This window comes from Urtica dioica, chromosome 1 (genome assembly GCF_054948205.1).
Source record: "Urtica dioica subsp. dioica isolate 48M chromosome 1, U.dioica_male_clone48M_v1_H2, whole genome shotgun sequence".
NCBI classification, from domain to species: Eukaryota; Viridiplantae; Streptophyta; class Magnoliopsida; order Rosales; family Urticaceae; genus Urtica; species Urtica dioica.
In genome coordinates, this window is record NC_142756.1 from 23332556 (window position 1) to 23346000 (window position 13445).

General features: G+C 36.9%; 1 protein-coding gene and 1 long non-coding RNA gene across 3 annotated transcripts; both read right to left on the bottom strand.

Annotated features, from left to right (window-relative positions):
* Positions 1–228: 228 nt before the first annotated feature.
* Positions 229–947, bottom strand: LOC149407807 (uncharacterized). The gene is made up of 3 exons (XR_016301799.1): positions 791–947; positions 544–675; positions 229–405 (listed from the first exon to the last, which is right to left on the bottom strand). It is a non-coding gene; the product is annotated as an uncharacterized LOC149407807 (long non-coding RNA).
* A 308-nt stretch (positions 948–1255) lies between these two features.
* On the bottom strand, positions 1256–3301 carry LOC149407808 (uncharacterized). Of its 2 annotated transcripts, XM_089627676.1 has the most exons (8): positions 3196–3301; positions 2897–2927; positions 2751–2806; positions 2636–2675; positions 2500–2543; positions 2061–2414; positions 1660–1742; positions 1256–1556 (listed from the first exon to the last, which is right to left on the bottom strand). In XM_089627676.1, exons 1-6 carry the CDS (start codon positions 3232–3234, stop codon positions 2337–2339), a joined length of 288 nt encoding a protein of 95 aa, XP_089483802.1. In that variant the 5' UTR covers positions 3235–3301; the 3' UTR covers positions 1256–1556; positions 1660–1742; positions 2061–2336. The 2 variants fall into 2 exon arrangements, with proteins under 2 accessions (XP_089483802.1, XP_089483799.1); XM_089627673.1 differs by lacking the exons at positions 1256–1556; positions 1660–1742 and having other exon boundaries at positions 2380–2543.
* Between the last annotated feature and the right edge of the window lie 10144 nt (positions 3302–13445).

Consider the following 13445-nt stretch of genomic DNA (forward strand, 5'->3'; position numbering starts at 1 on the left):
ATCACAATCAAACCAAACAAAGGAACGCGAGAAACAAGAACGACGTGAATGATAAACATCTCCGTCAAATTTATCCTCAAACCATTCAATTTCCGAAATCAAGCGGAATCAAAAGGAAGCCCTAATTCACGATTAGAAGAGGAGAAAATTACCTCAGAAACTCGTGAATAACTGGCGAGAATCCACTTACAGCTCCTTTGCCGTACAATATATCATGAAAATTAAGGCCTATGTGATATTCTAGAAATCAAATATTTTTTTTTTTCTTTCTGCGATCTTACCTCGAATTAGTTTAATCACAAGTGGCAGATGTTATATACAGAAAGATCCAAACTCATCGGCTAGAAATTAGAAAAATAAGCTGCCAAAATTATGCTCTCGTCATTGCGTACTTTAACTTCCTTCCTGTCGTACAATTTCACCATAGAAATTGATATTATTTGATTTTTAAACAGTTACTTGGAACACAACCAAGCTAAGGACCATATAGATCATTTCACTTGATTGCAAAGTCAACACAAATTTATAGTATGATAATCTTACCATGGTGGGTGAATCCATATGCAATTTCCAACTTCCAGTTCCACATCAGCAGAGATTCTCTGATTGAAAATGATTTTTTTTTCTTGATCCTTGATTCTCCAGCTGATTTAGAGGATCTAATTCTTGGAGGCCCTGCAGAAACAAAATATAGAACCTAAAGTCAAACCAAAATGCATGGCCATGAAAATAGCTAATTAGGAAATTTCCTAATCAAATTGAACTAATGATTTCCATGGCTAAAAAATACCTCAAAGTTATCACTGATGAAGCAATGACAAACTGTCAGCTTCGCTTCCAAGTGTCTCGACAGAAGCTTGACATAAATGCAGCTTTGTTCCTATGTCACATATTTTAAATATAGACAGAACACAATTATATACTTGCATTAGACCAATGCACAATTTTTGTTTTTCAAATTTATGCAAGTTAATTTCCGTAACTGAGGGAAAATGTTTTGGGAATAGAAAGTGTTAAATAAAGTGTTAAATTCTGTAACTGATGAGATATATATATACTTTGTAATGCTTCATCCCCTTTCTTCTCCAAAAAATCTGTTTCTCGTTCCTTTTCCATCTGCATAACCTATTGCAGTCTCTAATACAATCCACCTCTGCAAAATCCGAGAATATTTAAGCACCAAGAGTTATTCTCGCACCTATTTTGTCCTTCTCAATCGTGTTTATAACAGTAAACACTACTGACCTCGGTGCTTTAGACACATTGTGATTACTTCTCATATTCTCATTCGAGAAAATATCACCAAAAGCTTCATGGAACTGGTCTACGATAGTTTTTCTTTTAGCATCAGGGACGGCAAGCTCAATCTCATTATCACTCATCTGCATGAGAGCATTGATAAGAATATAACCTAAACGATGAAATTCAGTTAGAAAATGTTTAACTCGGATTTCAAAATCAATAACCTCGTTGTCACTAGATGGCTCACAGCAATCCACATCATCAGGGGATACTTATCTGCTCTTTATTACCCGTTTTCCTCTTTTACTTCTGATCTGTAAAGAGGATCAAAAAGTTCGAGAGGAAGATTAGTGCTATCCTGAAGGCCATCTAAAAGTTCGGCGATCGATTTTGGCTGCTCGATACATTCATGCTTACGGGTTTCTAATTCCACTTCGGGAGGGGTTTCCTCGTCATTCTGAATGTCCTCGAGAAGCTCAGCTCCGGGTTTTATCGTAAGACTAACAGTCAAGGTTAAGAAAAAGTATGGTTGACTCAGTCGCGTTATAAATAAACAATCTGAATCCGGGCTGTCACGACAAGGCTAAAACTTTGGCATAGAGTGTCTAAGAGTAAAATTTAGCAATTCTGATTTACAATGCTTGACACAATATCATTCTATTCTAGCCATGTACCATTTCCCAATTAGAAAATGTAGAAACCGAGTCCGGAAATATCAACTGTACATATATAGAAAACAAACGGAATCACTGAAGGCGATAATTATTTGGAATTACGATGGAACCAAAAACCAAGACATAAAAACCCAAAGAAATTACCTTTAGAAGATTTCTTTTGTTTCAAATGGGATGAAGCTTGTTTGCTCAAATGTGCAAGAGCCTCGGCTTCTTTACTCGCAAAAGACCATGAGTTCAAAAAGTCTTGTCCACCAGCTCCAAAATCAAGCCTGGCGTTTTTCGAAATTCTTTGGGGTTGGTCAGGACTTGAAATCTTTGACTGCACATTCTTCCCCTTTCAAAAAGATACACACACAACATTGGGGTTTCATATACAATAAAGGAAAAAAAATATTAAAAAAAATAAGTATAGAATACCTAATCTTCTGATATCACGTCATCGTCAAAGAAATCAGGAATCTCAACATCATCTTCGCGAATCGGAATTATTTGGTTCTAATTGCAACCAAAGCCATGAATAAATTCCCAAATTATACACAAAAGGAGGGGTAAAACACACACACACACGAGAATCGACTACCGTATGGGATAGATCACTGGCTTCATTTCCAACCTCGCGATTTCCTGAGAACGAAGAGAACCAATTCTGAATAGCGTTAACACAGCGAGCAATACACAAATATAGTAGTTTTATAAAGAACAGAAGAATCAAGTACCTTTGAGTAGTTCAAAACGCGATAGAATTTCCGACCCTTGCTGTGAAAAGATCAACCATTAAAACTCCGATAATCTGAAACAGTGAGATAGTAAAATTAGAGAGATAATGTGTACCTTTCTATGAACAGAAGCGACGAGTGAAACGCAATCGTTGCCCAACTCTTCTTCATCTGCAAAGTGACCACCGAAATTATTACTCGGAGAAAAAATTCTACAAGATTAAGAGTGTATATTGTCGTGGAAACGATTTGATTAGTTACCGGAGATGCTCTGGTCGGAATCTGGGTTTGCCTAGAAATGCCAGGTTCGAAAAGTAAGAAAAATCAAACTCACTGGTTCTTCACAATGTCGTTTCCTATTACATGATATCTACAACATTCTGTGAGTGAAAACAATGAAACACGGCAGCATCTTTTTCTTGAAATTGGAAAGGATTACAACAAAGTACAAAACCAAATTATAAAACTGAAATATCAGAATAATGGTAGCACAAATATGCAGATCTTTTTAACTTGTACAGGGATAAAATACCCTACAGAACAGAATTAAGCCGAAATACCTTAGGCAGATGATGTGTCGGTGGCTGTGGAACAAACATTGAAGTTTGCTGAGAGACTTTAGGAACAAATCATGACTGAGAGCTCTGAGCAACATAATTTGTCTGAGTGGCCGGTGTAGCATTAAGGCATAAAAATGAAGTTGGGAATTTACCAGAGGTGATCCAATCGCAGCGTTAAGGCTGGCCAAGAATCTTCGACGCCATAGCCTGACATATCAACAACACCATAGCCTGACATACTAGACCCTGAGCCTCGAGACCCTCTCAAAATGGCAAGTGGGTCCGATCCATCTATCTTGCTCGCCGCAAAACCTAATATTCAAATTCGGATTTCTTCAAAGACTAAAGCAGAGAATGCAAAATTGGTGACAAATCAAATTGGATTTCGACGGAACAGTGAATTTGAAACGAGATTATAGAAGTGAGAGAGAAGAAGAAGTGCGAGAATGCGATAAGCTTACCTCCGTGAGTCGGGGATGGAATTCTGTGAAGAAGTAGCGAGAGGAAAGAAATTAGGTTTGAATCTTTCAGAAAAAAATGTCTCGAGCGAGAGAGAGTGTAGCGACGGGAAACAAGTACGGAGATATAGAGACGAGGATGGTGTTTCAGACATAGAGAAAGATGAGATATACAAGATGAAAGAGAGAAAGTGTATTTTCTTATACATAGTCAATTTGCGTTTCAAAAAAAAGAATTATACATAGTCAATTTTAATCCATTTTCATCTACCGCTCAAACAAATTTTTTGTGGGAAATTTCCCACCCACACTCAAATAGTAAAATTTTGTTAATTTTTTATATTTTAAGTATTACAACTCCTTTTTTACTTTTGACTGTAGTGTAAATGTGCCAAAATTTTGTGGGAAATTTCCCTCCTTTTAAAAATGATGAAATTTTGATCATTTTTAATTTTTTGAGTATTACCACTACTTTTTTATATTAGCTGTAGAGAAAAATAGACCATTATCTACAGCTTTATATTCGACTGGGGTCTAATATAGACCTAAAAAAAGGTGACCGTAGTCTGTATTCAAAGACTCCATTAAAAGGCTAAACTGGAGTTAAAAAATAAAAATAAACTGTAGTTGTATCCCATATTTCTGGTAGTGTTAGTAAAAACTGTTTTACTTGAAAAAGAAAATTTTTAAAATTCCGCCGCTTAACGAAGCGTTAAACTTTTTCTTAAACCCTATATCAATTCCAACAAATGGTATCAGAGCTATGGTCAAAGATATGCATGTACATGTATTTAAAAATATGAGCCTGAAAATCGTTTTCGAAAGTTTACTAATTTTGTGACAAGTTAGAATTGTTTTCTTAGATTTTTTTTAATTTATTGCTCATGCCTTTAAATTAAAAATCATGTTGTTTTTCTATGAGTTTGGGATGGTTTTAAAACACATTTGAATTAGTTCTAAAATTTTTTAATTTTTTGTATTGAAAAACGTGTTTTAAAAGTTTGAGAAAATTTCGAGTTTTTTTTTTAACTAGTTTTCTTGTCTTACTAGTTTCTTTTATTTACTTGAATCGTTTTATGAGTGTTGTTATTTCTTTTATACCATATTATTACCTTGCTAATAAAACACAAATAAAATCTTTAACAACTTCATAAAACGTTCCGTTACACTCGATTCTTTTTCGCACCTTAAAAAACCGAACTTTAATTATTTCTTTTTCTTTGAGCTGGAGTAAAACCCGCAGTAAAAGTGGAATAACTCTCTTTTCAGAAATCGAAATTTAATGATTCGTGAATCAAATTAAAGGTCTGTCTGTCCTCTTTCCAATGCCACCGGTTTTGGGTCAAAAGGACATCGGAGCCTCCAGTTATGGCGATTTTACTCCAAGGTGCGCGGCTGAGCTGAGACTCCAGTTTTTTAGAATTCCGGATTTTCAGCCCCACTACCATGAGTCATAATTCGAAGTCATGCTGAAATTAATAAAATACAAGTACATAAATTACTATTGAAAAGAAAAACATTCATCATATAAATTTAGGAAATAAAAAACATAATGCATAAGCACGGGGAAAAATACTAAAGATTTAAAAGACCCAGTTTTTTATATTCCAAGGTAATTCGACTAATAGTCACAGTCCGTTTCACTCTGGTGCGTAACAGAGTGCACCTAGTGAAAATGAGAACCATCTCAAATTAGTGAACAATCACAGTACATGTACTTTCATAACTATGCTCACTAACTACCATTTAATAGGAATTGTTGGCCACATGAGCAACCACCGGTTGGTTCATGCATGAGTCGACCCAACATTTCAGTGAAAGAAATCTAGCCCATACGCACTAGCGTAACTAGTACACGCAGAGATCAACCCTCCCACCTATCGTCAGAGACACGACCTTGGTATTGGAATCAGAAAAGCCCTTCCGAATGGAACTGACCACCATGTTTAGAAAACCGCCGGCCACGAGGGGATCTTTCATCCTCACGGTGTTGTGTCAATGTTGGAGGCCTAAGACTCAATATACTTTTAGTATTTTAATTTCCTAGCATTAACTTTAATCTAGGTGATTAACTCGTGTTTACTAAATCCTATTAAAAGCACGAGTGATTCTAAGCCACCCTTAAAAACAATAAGTTTCGATACAGCTTAGTGATTAGGAAAATTGTGACATTCTAGTCTTGATTATCCTAATAGTATTCCTTCACGGAAAAAGCTCCCAATAGAGAAGGTAAGACACTAGGTCTTCTTAAGTACCTCTCAGCTTAGCCTCTTATCGGCTTGGTGACAAAGCTCTCCGATCCGTTCAACTCATTCATTAATTAACTATCCTAATCCAATTAGACAATTTTAATGAATGAAAGCCCATGACAACCATAAACATACGATACATGATCTAAGTTATAGCATACAAGCATGGCAAAGCAGTTAAATAAACAAGCATAGCAAGCATGGTTTGATTCGTGTTGATCGTATCCTAATTGACTCTTATAAAGTAAATCAAGATGAGCCCAATCATATTGGCCCATGGATTCAATTGGGCCCATTCTTATGTCCCTTAGAAAAATAAATCAATATCAAATTATTTAATTTTTCTAATTTTTATCGAAAAAATTAATTAAGTAAGGGCCCATTCCAATGTCCCATTTAAAATAAATCGATATCATAATCATTTATTTTGTAATTTTTTAAATAAAAATCATTAGGGCTCAGCCCATACAATTAATTAAATAAAACATTTAAAAACTTTTTTTTTTTTGGGTAAATTTTTTTTTTTAATGAGTGGGCCCGTGGGCCCACTAGGGTTTCCGGGCTGAGGTCCGGACGAATCCTCTAATCTTGACCAAGGTCAAGATTAGACTTGAGGCTGCACCGGACCGCCGCCGCCATGAGGGCGCGGCCCTGCATGAAGAGGATGGCCGAAACTTGTCACAAAATTTTGTGACAAGTTTTCTTGTGGCGTAGTCGTTGAGGCTTTCTTCGTCCGTCATGCTTCTTCGTTGTCTGTCCATCTCATCTCTCGCCGATCGTCGTGATCAAGAATGTCGCTCGTCGGATTACAACAATAATAATAATAATAAAATATTTACAAAAAATCCTATACCCTTTGAATTTCGGGTGTACAAAAATCTAGAAAAGCGAGAATAAAAAATTCTACGATCAACCACAAATCACAATTCACATAATCATATATTGAATTGCATGAACTTCATATCGAAATATAAATTCATTCAAACCATATTAAATTTAATCACATTAACGAATCAATTAATTAAGTAAATCGACTAGCTCTGATACCACTTGTTGGGGATGATTCCCCCATATAACCATATTAAAGCGGAAAAGTAATTAATTACGCTAATCATGAGCTAATTAATTCAATGATTATATGACAAGATCTAGATTTACGTTAATTAAAAATTATACGAGAGCATATATGTAAAGCAACCGAAATAAGAGTAAACGAGTACTTACATTGATTTTCGGTTCACGAACTGAAAGCTTTCACAATCCGTCTTCGTCTTGAACGTACAAGCCTCCACACGATCAAATAAGGGACTCTACTTCAAGGACTCGATGTGATGACACCTTAGTCTTCCGAAACGTAATCTCCGAGACGAATAAGAAAGATGAGTGGGCACAGTCTTTATCTCACTAGATCACGAAACTAGGTGTTTCGAGATCTCTCTCTTATTTTACTAAGAATGGAAACGAATTTCCGAGGGGAGGGAGATGCAGATGCACGGCCAAGGAGAGGCTAGGATGCACGAAATTTTCACCAAACAATTGCTTATTTTTGCCTTCTCATGAACCCCGATTTATAGTAGTAAAAGGAGATATTCATGGAATCTTCCAGAATATTTTATTTCCTTTTATTGTGTTCACACTAGTGGATTAAATCTAGGCCATTGGATCTCAACAAGTGAATCCTACTTTTTCTCTCATCCATCAGATCAATATCTATGGGATATTATTCTCTATTTAAATAGAGAATATTTTATTTAGTGAGAGAATAAAGGAGAATATATTATTTCCCTTTAAATATATTCTCATATATTCTCCTAAATACTTTCCTTTAAATAAGGAGAAAATATAGGACAATATCTTATATTATTCTCTCTCCTTTATTTAAACAACTAAAGAGAAAATATTGGTAAATACCGATATTGAAAAAATCGGATTTGATGGCACACGGCCAAGGGGATTTGCGCAAATCCTATGCCAAAATTCCCAATTCGATTTTTCCATGTGTGCAAGGCCCAATTGCTTAAAACCCAATTAATCATTTATTTACTTGGTCCAACAATAAACAAATAATTAATAATTGTTTATTTACTTGATCAAACAATAAATAAACAATTCTACCATAAATATTTATTTAATTCTGCGAATACCCGTTTTCCAGAATTAATGCTGTCAATCACAATTACAGCAAGTGAGATTAATAATGATAAACATTATTACACGAAAGTTCTTATCCGCCTTTATCAGAGCCGAATCGGGGACTATGGACCTAGTAATAGAAGCTTAACAAATCTGATGAAAAAGACGAAATAGTCCTTTCTCTTTTTCCATCGATTCGTTTAATCTTGGTCAAATACTCCACCTTGTAAGCCAAGACTGAACTCTCCTTTATACTAGAATTATATTTACTCATCCTGACGAGTGTCCACTGATATAGTCAGTTCGTAATCAAGATCCTCCAGGTTCAACCCGTGTCAAGAGAAGTCAATTTTTCCGTTATACTTCTCTTGATACATATCAGCCCTAAGCATTGTTGCTTCCCCAGCGAAAGATTCTTTCGAACGTTACTTACTTCGAAAGTACTGCGCGCAATCTATCGGTTCTGGAATCAACCCTTAGGTGAGAGAACATTAACCTTCTTTCAGGAAGGCTGGATTCCGTATCTGTAAATCATTTCCCACTCGAATTATGCTCTGAGAAAACTCCCAAGACATAAGCTGTGATTAGCATGAATAGTCTTTTAGCGAATGAGTCAAAGAGCTCAGTAACATAACCCAGTGTCCATGATCACTTCAGGATTTAGATCAAGTCTCACTGTTACCATCATAGTGGCCTCGGTTAGTGTGTCGTAACGGTCCTTAAACGACACATCTACACCAAGACCTGTCCGAGTCGTACACTTACCACAAGTGCAGAATGCTCCCACATAGTGATCAGCCTTCACCCATGTGTTCCACATATATGACTTTAGATATAGTTTTCCAGGCGTATATCAGTCATCGACCATGTTTTAGCACACCGCCCGAACTGAGGTGCCCAGCACGTGACTCAGTTAGATACGGAGGCTATGGAATAATGAATGTTTAATAAATCTCATTAAATAATAAATAACGCTTTCAATTCAAATAGATAATAAATGTCAAACTTTATTTTATTAATAATTTCAACGAGAATTTACATAAGTATCTTCTCGTGGGCAAGAATTCCTAACACTTTTATGGTCTTGGCTTTTAGGAAGATACTACAATGATGGTTTTATGAGCGGCGTTCGTCCTTAGAATCAATGAATTCTTGATTGACTACTTGGGCTTTTAGGAAGATACTACAATGATGGTTTTATGAGCGGCGTTCGTCCTTAGAATCAATGAATTCTTGATTGACTACTTGGGCTTATAAGATCATCTTAGAGAACGAAGATGATGCTCGGTCAATGATTGTACGTATTTTTTTATGTTATAATTTATGCAATGTATTGTTTCTGAATTTATGTTATAATAAGTAGATTTTAAAAATTAAATTTGTTGACACTATGAAAATCTCTATGAATCGGGTACATCCGGTCGATATTCAATGGTTTGAAGTTGAAGATTGGCAACAAAGTATTACTGTGGATTTCCTGAAGAAAAGTTGTTCATGTCTCTATTGGCAATCAGAACAGATTCCTTGTTCACATGCCATGGCCGCTCTTTGGATGAGAAAGTTAGACCTGCTCAACTAGGTGTCTTCAATATACCCAAGATACCTTTACGGAAACTTATTATAGTTGTGTATATCCCATAAATGAGAATCGAGTCTTATTGGTTCATTTAGGTTGTGAGAGTGTTATTAAACCTACTACCATTAACACATTTCCCAGAAGGCCTACGAAGAAAAGGATGCAGTCTTCAAGTGAAGTAAATTTTTTGCGTTGTGGTTCTTGTGGTCAACCCGGACACAAAAAAAGATCATGCTTGAACAATGATTCCTTTTGCTCCTTTATCATTTCAAATTTCATTCTGTGTAATTTTTACATTCCAACTTATCATGGTTTTTGTTTTCATTAATTTTTTTGTTTGTTTCTCAAGTTGTTCAAAAACCTTACTAGAAAGGTTTCAATATAGTGGTTGTATAAGCAATGTCAAGAATCCATTTCTATTAGATATCAGTTTCCAAAATATAAGTCTAATTATACAAAATATTAACTACCCAAAATAATATGTAAAAATGCTCCTTATCTCCATTTTCATCCATGTTTTGAGTTAAGTGAAGGTCAAAAATTGGCATATCATCTGTTGATGTCGGACTCCCTCAACAATCACAAGACTATAGATTATATTTATGGTATAGTATGTATTTATATTATGTGGATCCCAAGAACCAAAAAAATGACTACTTGAATCTGGGTTTTGAGCATAAACATCCCACTGACCCAGAAAAAGTGGGCCTAATCCTTGGGGATGTGGCAATACGTCTAAAAGATTATTCCATCTAACGTATCCCCCCCCCCCTGGATGCAGGAATAGTGACATGAACTAAATGTCCGGTCCAAGCCAAGGAGCTTACTCCGAATAGTCCTGACAAATGATGATTGAGACGAGATTCGGCGTTTTTAAACCAGGAAACGCTCGGTTTCCATTTCGGTTGTAGGTGTAACCAACCCGCTAATTCGTCGTACAAGAATTGAAATAAAGCTTAATATTGAAAATAAAAGACTAAATTTAAGGGTCAACCGACGTGCATGATTTTATAGTAAGCTGATCGGACTGATTACAAGAGTGGTCAAACTCGAACTGAAAGATGACATGCTCAATGAAAGCATGAGAAATAATAATTCGAGAAGTAGAATGATATATCTGTTATCGGTCATTTTCGGGAAACCGCAAAAACAAAAACATTTTGGGCCGGCTAGGCCTAGCCTGTCGGATCGCCCGTGAGAACCCGGCCCGCGCGCGCGCGACCTTTCCGGGCCCCCAGCCCGCGCGCGCCTCGCTCTCGCCCTCGGCCCATCGGCCCGCGCGCACCCCACCCCCTGCCAGGCCTGCGCGCCCCGCGCCCTACTAGGTCTCCAACCCGCGTGCGCGCACCCTGTTGGAATCGATCTAGGGTTTAAGAAAATAATTAACGCTTCGGGAAGCGGCGGAATTTTAAAAATTTTCTTTTACAAGTAAAAACGGTTTTTACTAACCTAGACAAGTGCAAGTACATGTAATTAAAAAACTAATATGAGCTAAGAAGTTTACTAACCTTTCTTGAAGCTTGATCTTTGAGAAGCTCTTAGAAAGTTGCAACGCTCGTCTCCCCTCGCAGCACATCTCTCTTTCTTTCCTCGGCACCTCGAGCAACCACGAAAGTGTCTATCACTAAATCACTCGAAATAAAGGAATTAGTGAGTGGGCACTTTTAAACACTACGACTTAAGAACGAGTCTTGAAGTCGCAGAGCTAAACACTAGGTCGAGTGAGGACCTAGGTGCCAAAACAAGAAAAATCGAAAATAAACTAGAGAGAGAGAGAAGAGGGGCGGCAACCACAAGTTCTAGAGAGAGAAGCTCTCAATCTCTAACTTATGTGGAATGAATAGAATGAGAGGAATGAGGGTCCTATTTATAGGAGAAGGGTTGGCCTTGGAAAGAAGTAGTTTCCTCTCATTTTCCAAGCCTTTATGAGCAATCTTTATTGCCCATTCCCATCCAAGTCACACGGCCAACATGTGCCTTAATGACACCTTGGATTTGTTTCCTCTTTTATTCCTTGCTCTCTCCTTGCTTGTGTGGCCGAATTTCCTTGTGGCAAGCATAGGAAATTTGTTTCCTCTTTTTCTTTTGGCAAGTATCTTGATACATTTATGCACAAAATATTTTATCTCTCTTTGGGTATGTTGGGCGCCTATGACCTTCTAGAAAGGCTTCTAGAATTTTCTTCACTTGTTCATGACAACATAAGAAAAGGGCCATTAAGAATTTTCAATAAAATTCTTATGAAATGAAAGACAAAAATACCCTTTTGACAATTTTCGTTCTTGTTTTGACTTAGCTTCCAGTTTAACTATTCCTATCGATGTGATTCGTGACAGTGACCTCATGGACCCAAATGAACAAAGCTTGAGCTAAACACTTGGACTCAAAAGTTCACAAACCTTTTCCAAGTTTAGCTTAATGCCAACTGACTCCACTAAAGAGTTGACACTGAAAATCTCTCGGTTCAAATGAATTTATTTTCTACTCAAGAATTCAACCTAATTATGATGAGCGGATCCACTGAATATTATCTATGTTTACCCTTCATGAATGTCATCAGCTAGTCAAGATTTACTAAATTACCATTTTACCCTTCTAGCTGTTATTTCCTCAACTCCTTTGTCGCTTGTGAATAAGTTAGAAACAATGTATTGACGAGGAGCTAACAAGTCACATTGTTTCATCCAAAAGAGTCAGGACTCAATTTGGACACTGGCCAGTTCATTTATTCACACTCCAAGGAACAAAGCATGAGGTGACATACATTGCATTTCAGCAATCTTGTACATGAATTCCATATCTATGAGAACTTCACAAAGTTACTCATGACATTCTCACAACTTAGTACGTCACCAATAGGCCCTGTTCGGAATCACATAGTGAGTCCGAACTCTGACTTTCTCAAATGAGAATACTACGGTGTGAAATGACATGTCTCATTTCAGGATTAAGGTAAGCATGATGCAATTCATACATAGTGACTTCGAGACATAAGAGGTTAAATGGTTTGTTCTTATCTTGTCTCTAGAAGTGCACTGGTCAATTCAGTACCTTCGGAAGATACCTAGAAGAACTATAGAGTCTCCAACTCTCAATGCCTCATAACCAGACATCATAGATTCTTCTAACAATCATACTGAGGTCAATAGTCCTTTGACCCTTAGATTGCGAATATATCGTTTTAAGCAAACTACGAAGAGTTTGTTCATGCAAATCTACATTTGTCTCTTCGTAAGTTGTTTAGTTTGTTTATGGACTAAAGACTAAGGTTTTATCATAAAGCTTCAAACAAGGAAGATTGAATGAACGTTTCAACTTTTTATTAATGAATAAGCAATTACAAGCAAGAGTCTTCGTAAGACTATATGACATCAAATGTACATAAATACACACTACAACTCTTCTTGTGGGCACCATTGACAACAAACTCCCACTTGACTCAAAGAAGATGTGTGTAGTCTTTCATGCCTAATCCCTCTTGAAGTTGGTCGAAGACCTTGTTCGCTAGGGCCTTGGTGAATGGATCTGCCAGTGATCTACTTCATCTCCACGTCTCCGCGTTGCGCGATCTCTCGAATCAAATGGTATTTCCTCTCAATATGTTTAGAGCGCTTATGGTTTCGAGGTTCCTTTGAGTTAGCGACAGCCCTACTATTATCACAATAAAGGGTCATGGGCTCGTCGACGTTTGGAACAACTTCCAAATACTTAAGGAATTTTCTAAACCATACAGCCTCTTTGGATGCTTCACAAGCAGCCACATATTCTGCTTCCATTGTGGAGTCAGCAATGCAAGATTGCTTAATACTCCTCCACACAACAGCTCCACCATTA

Coding starts and splice junctions, on each gene's coding strand:
- LOC149407808 (XM_089627673.1), bottom strand. CDS start 3,234: ATGTTTGTTCCACAGCCACCGACACATCATCTGCCTAAG. Junction 2,676..2,750: donor TCGCTTCTGTTCATAGAAAG/GTACACATTATC, acceptor ATCTTTTCACAG/CAAGGGTCGGAAATTCTATC. Junction 2,544..2,635: donor GCGTTTTGAACTACTCAAAG/GTACTTGATTCT, acceptor CTTCGTTCTCAG/GAAATCGCGAGGTTGGAAAT.